Source organism: Diaphorina citri, unplaced genomic scaffold, assembly GCF_000475195.1.
Source record: "Diaphorina citri unplaced genomic scaffold, Diaci psyllid genome assembly version 1.1 scaffold393, whole genome shotgun sequence".
In the NCBI taxonomy this organism is placed as follows: domain Eukaryota; kingdom Metazoa; phylum Arthropoda; class Insecta; order Hemiptera; family Psyllidae; genus Diaphorina; species Diaphorina citri.
The window spans coordinates 119407-125278 of record NW_007377828.1 but is presented as its reverse complement, the minus strand read 5'-3'; the positions used below and the strand labels follow the sequence as shown (position 1 = coordinate 125278).

The window sequence follows — 5872 nt, the reverse complement described above, 5'->3', positions numbered from 1 at the left end:
TTTCTTTGGTGTTGATTTAGTTTTTATCAATTTAAATTGGGAGTCCCTTATATGCAGCAGCAGCAGAGAGCGTAAACATCTCTGATGGAATAATAATAATAGTGCTTATTTATACTGCTCGCATAGGACTGTAAAGTCCCTTTACTCCAGCAGTAGGCTACTACTATTATTGTGGTCAAATTCTCAAATTATATTGAGGATAAAATTCCATACCTTGGCTGGGATTGAACCCACGCCCTCCTGTTTACCAGGCGAGCGCCTTGACCACTACACCACCGAGGTCGGTCCGAGGTAGGTGACCACTACACCACCCAGGTAGCTCTAGGGATGATCGTTAGATTTTGGCAAATCGCTAGTAAGAAGAAAATCTAATTTTCCTATATCGAGTCTTACCTATAGTTTTCGTACTCGCATCCAGCGCCTGCGTCAGTTTGATAGGGAGGGACTGTAACAATCTGCTGGCTTTCTCTTATCCTATCCAGTATAATAATCATTCTTTCTTCGACTTCGATAGCGGAAGTCTGACTTATCGTCCCGAAATCGAAGAACGTAGAATAGGATGGGAGAAAGTCAGCCGTTCTGAGAACGAACCTTATCTGTTTAGGAAGTTCTTTTGTAGGCGCGCTACCTTCCAACTCGGGAGGTAGCTCTAGGGATGATCGTTAGATTTTGGCAAATCGCTAGTAAGAAGAAAATCTAAATTTTCCTATATCGAGTCTTACCTATAGTTTTCGTACTCGCATCTAGCGCCTGCGTCAGCACCAGCTGCGCCTCACTCAAACTCGCCTGTAACTCGCACGTCTGGCTCGCGCTGTACGCGCGCAAAGCCTCATCCAACTCCCCCGTCATGCGCGTACTCAACTCATGCGCGCCCGCGAGCCACGCCTCACTCGTGCGAGCTAGCACGAGCCGGGACCCGATCGTGTACTGTCGGGCCACCTCGGCCGAACTCGCGCGGTTGGTTTCTTTCAGCGCCTGAGCGAGAAGTTTCGAGCTTGCCTGGGAGCCTTCGTGGATCGCGCGCTTTATGTCGTCAAATACGAGGACCTTCATTTGTGGAGGTTTCTTTGGGGAAATATTTGAAGAAATTTAGCCCCAATAATTTAAGGGGATTTTCGTTGGTGAAATATTTAAAGAAATTTATATGCTCCAATTATATGCCAATTTTTCCTGGTTCTTTTTGTTGGGGAGGGTTTCTTCCGGGAAATATTTAAATAACTTTTATATGCTCCAATTATATGCCAATTTTTCCTGGTTCTCTTTGTTGGAGAGGGTTTCTTCCGGGAAATATTTGAATAACTTTATATGGTCCAATAATATTTCCTGGTCTTTTTGTTGGAGTTTGTCTGCACGTTTTTCTTGGTTGTTGGTTCTTTTTGTTGGGGAGGGTTTCTTCCGGGAAATATTTAAATAACTTTTATATGCTCCAATTATATGCCAATTTTTCCTGGTTCTTTTTGTTGGAGAGGGTTTCTTCCGGGAAATATTTCAATAACTTTATATGGTCCAATAATATTTCCTGGTCTTTTTGTTGGAGTTTGTCTGCACGTTTTTCTTGGTTGATTTTTCCCAAGGTTTTTCTATTTTTCCAAGTTGAGTAAAAGATTTTCGAGAAGTTGAAGGGTTCTTCCAAGGATTTTCTTTCTTTTTTTTCCAAGTATTATTAGTTATTTAAAAATTTTTTATTACTCTTTTGAATTACTTTTTTTCTTAATTCCTTTTGCTGATATTTTTATTATTCTCCTATTTTGTATGTGTGTACTTTTCAAGAACTTTGTGTGAATAGGGCGATCCCTTGGAGAAAAAAAAAGACTAAAAATTGTTGTTTTCAACCAGATATTTATTTATTTTCAATAAGTTTTTTTATTATTATCTATTATTTTTAATCAACTTTTTTTGGTCCATATCTGCTTTTTCAAACAAACTTCACTATATATTTATCTCGAAATTTTCGGTAGGTAAATTTGAAAAAATAGGAAACTAACTTACTTTTTTCCTACTAAAGAGCTTACCATATATGGAAGTGCTGAAATGAATCTTCTGTAGAAGCGTTCAGCTTGAAACGCCAGGACTTGGTTGCCTAGTGAAGTCCAGTGAGGGGTTAGGTTGCGTGCAAAAAACGATCTGTCTACCCAATGATGAATCATCGTATTATTTATTTTTTTTTTTTTTTGGCGGTCATATTTAAAATAAAATGTCGGTTGTAAATAGATGCTTTTTTTTCCTTTTTTTAATTATTGCACTCATATAACAAACCATTTTGAGTTTGCGTGCTTATATTACCAGTAAAAAAACAGCAAGAAAATCATCATCATCATTTTTTATTTCTGCAATTTTGTTGAAACTTGCATTCATTTTCTTACGCCGTCCCACGTGAGCTGCTGAGTGGGAAAAGGAGAAGATTGAATCCTATTCCTTCTATTCAGTTTTTGTGCAACATTTTAATGAATTATTGAACATGAACTCAAGATCAAAAGAATTATTCATTGAACTAATGAGAGAGATGATCCCTATCAGGGTACCGGAGGAGAAGCGGTCCGTAAAACCAGATGGTGGTACTGGTCCAAATAAACCTCCAACATTGTAAGGCGGCTACTGCCGCCTTCTGCAGGCTTTTCCAAGCCTGCGACATCGATCTGGCCCTAATACAAGAACCTTACGTCGTGGGGGGCAGAGTAGCGGGGTTAGGTGGCACCAGAGCGCGGGTAATTTATGATCACGCCTCTCCAAGACCCAGAACATGCATTCTGATAAACCCTAGGATTACGTATCTTACAATGACGGGGTTCTGCTCCCAAGACCTAACAACAATTAAGATACTCTACCATAAAGGAAATGCTCTGAAGGAGGCTCTCGTCTCCTCAGCGTATTTCCCCTACGACTCTCCTAGTCACCCTCCCTCTCATGAGGTTAATCAGCTGGTCGAATTCTCCGAGCTCCAAAACCTCGAGCTCCTGATTGGCGTCGACGCCAACGCTCACAACAAAATCTGGGGATCAACTGACACGAACTCAAGAGGTGAGTCTTTATTAAATTATTTAATATCTAAGCGTTATTTTAGCGTTATCTACCGCGTATAATTTTAGCGTTGTCTATCGCGTACTCTAGAATACAACAAGGCCATTCGTACGGCTAAGAGAGCCGGATGGAGAAATCTATGCCACGAGATTGGAAAAACCTCTGAGGCAGCGAGACTCCAGAAGATCATGGCAAAAGAGCCAGTCACATTGGGGACCATCAAGAAACCCAATGGGGAGTGGACTCAAACGGGAAAAGAGACTCTGGAGACTCTCATAGAGACACACTTCCCAGGATCTGAATCCTTCGACTACGCGAATCCTAGTGACACAGCGCGGCCTGGAACTCCTCTCAGGAAACCCCAAAAGGACGACTGGGAACTAGCGAAGAATGTAGTAACACATAAGAAGTTGGAATGGGCCATTAGTACATTTCAACCCTTTAAAGCTGCTGGGAACGATGGCATCTTTCCAGCTCTTCTTCAAAGGGCAAAGGAGATAGTAATACCTATCCTATGTAGACTTAAAATCCGCCCCGGGCGGGAATCGAACCCGCGGCCTAGCGCTTACAAGGCAGACGCACTACCAACTAAGCTAACTAGGCTGGCACAAATAAAAATAAAATCCGAGTTTCAACAGACGATTTTCCGTTTGTCTGCTTGTATGTCTGTTTGTTTGTTCCACAAAAACTTGCAGCTTTTTTAGTTTAAAAAAAAGAAAAAAAAACTTGAAATCGCTTTCACATTACTTCAAGGCACATACGTTTACATGCATACCAATCTGAGAAAGGAAAAGCTTCATCAGAAAAATTCCGCCTCTGCCGGGATTCAAACCCAGGAAATCGCTTTCACATTACTTCAAGGCACATACGTTTACATGCATACCAATCTGAGAAAGGAAAAGCTTCATCAGAAAAATTCCGCCTCGGTCGGGATTCGAACCCAGCACCTCCCGGTTGAGAGTCACTCACCTGCTAGAGGAGGTTTATGTGAATGTACCCCGCTAGGTACACTCACTAGCAGCCTTTTATCTTCTGGCCATCTCCTAACTTCGCTTCTACTCGATCTTTCTTCTCCATTTGGGAATTTAACTGAACTAGGTGGATTCCTTGACAATTCAGATGGATTAGCTGAATTTCCGGTAAGTATCTCAGTATTATCTTCATAGAGAGTCACTCACCTGCTAGAGGAGGTTTATGTGAATGTACCCCGCTAGGTACACTCACTAGCAGCCTTTTATCTTCTGGCCATCTCCTTACTTCACTTCTACTCGATCTTTCATATCCATTTGGGAATTTAACTGAACTAGGTGGATTCCTTGACAATTCAGATGGATTAGCTGAATTTCCGGTCAGTCTCTCAGTATTATCTTCATAAGCTTCATTTATAGCTGAACTAGCTGGATTTCCAGTCAATATATCAGCATCATTTTCATCGACTGCTGAAATAGGTGAATCCTCAGTCAATGTTTCAGGGTCCTCAAGACCATTTTCTCTTTGGGCTGCTGGACTAGCTAAATTCCCATTCCAGTCAATATATCAGCATCATTTTCATCGACTGCTGAAATAGGTGAATCCTCAGTCAATGTTTCAGGGTCCTCAAGACCATTTTCCCTTTGGGCTGCTGGACGAGCTGAATTCCCTGTCAATACATTAGTATTTTCTCCGGAATTCCCGTAATTTTTGGTAACTGAATTTCGGACGGCAAATAGCAGCCGCTCGTAGGGTTGTTTGGAATGAGGCGCTGAAGAAAACTCAATCACTGGATCCAAGTATTTAGTTACCTGGAAATGAAAATACAGGGAAATTAATTATTAATAATAATAAAATGGAGCCAGCCTAGTTAGCTTGGTTGGTAGCGCGTCTGCCTTGTAAGCGTTCGATCGCGGGTTCGATTCCCGCCCGGGGCGGATTTTATCGTAAACGGATGTTCGTTCTCGGAACGGCTGGTTTTCTCCTCTCCTGTCTTCCTTCTCTCTTCAATTTCGGGACGATAAGACCTTAGCAGTTACAGTTTTCTCCGTCAAACCTCTTTTTTTTTAAGTCTTGTGTAGGTCTTGCATGAACTTTTTGAATTGAGCTTGTATCTGAGAATGAAGAATTTGTTTTACAAGAATTACAAAAGAAAAAAATCAAATATACACGTAGTTTGGTAAAAATCTTATCAATAGTTTAATTAAGATTGTGTAAAATTTCTGTACTGTGTGTATCAGGAAATAACGGCCCTGTGATTTATCATTCAATCTGATTACAAGAAAAACAGTAGCAGGGTAAGTGTACCATTTATTCGCCCACCTAAAAAACGTACCATTTATTGGCCCACCTGCCCACAATTATTTTTCCAATTTTTGTTTTGTACAAGCCGCTCGTAGGGTTGTTTGGAATGAGGCGCTGAAGAAAACTCAATCACTGGATCCAAGTATTTAGTTACCTGGAAATGAAAATACAAGGAAATTGAAAGGTTATATTTCCAGGGGTTGGAAAGGTTATATTTCCAGCATGGGGTCTGACATATGTAGCCACATGGTATTAGATGAAGGTAGGTAGGACGCCATTTTGAATCCAAAAAGACTAATCACGATGCAAGTACTAAAAAAAAGAGGTTTGATAGGGGGAACTGTAACTGGTAAGGCCTTATTGCCCCGAAATCGAATAGAGAAGGAAGACAGGATAGGAGAAAGCCAGCTATTCCGAGCGGTTATTAGTACACCACACCCCTACTAGACACTGTGGATTCAAATGGCGTCCATACCTACATTTATCCAATACCATGTGGCTACATATGCACAAAAAGCCCAAACTGAGGCTTAGGTGTAGGGGCTGGCCAGCCCCAAAGGACGGGTTGAGCTTCTACGAA

General features: G+C 41.3%; 1 protein-coding gene across 1 annotated transcript in view; it reads right to left on the bottom strand.

Annotated features, from left to right (window-relative positions):
• Positions 1-5872, bottom strand: part of LOC103508390 — a gene marked incomplete at its 5' end in the record, with an annotated part of 26488 nt that overhangs the window by 5712 nt on the left and 14904 nt on the right. The window contains 5 exons of the mRNA XM_026823001.1: positions 592-649; positions 723-1065; positions 2013-2080; positions 4197-4411; positions 4531-4799. Coding sequence (XP_026678802.1) covers positions 592-649; positions 723-1065; positions 2013-2080; positions 4197-4411; positions 4531-4799 — 953 coding nt within the window. The remainder of the gene's footprint in view (positions 1-591; positions 650-722; positions 1066-2012; positions 2081-4196; positions 4412-4530; positions 4800-5872) is intronic.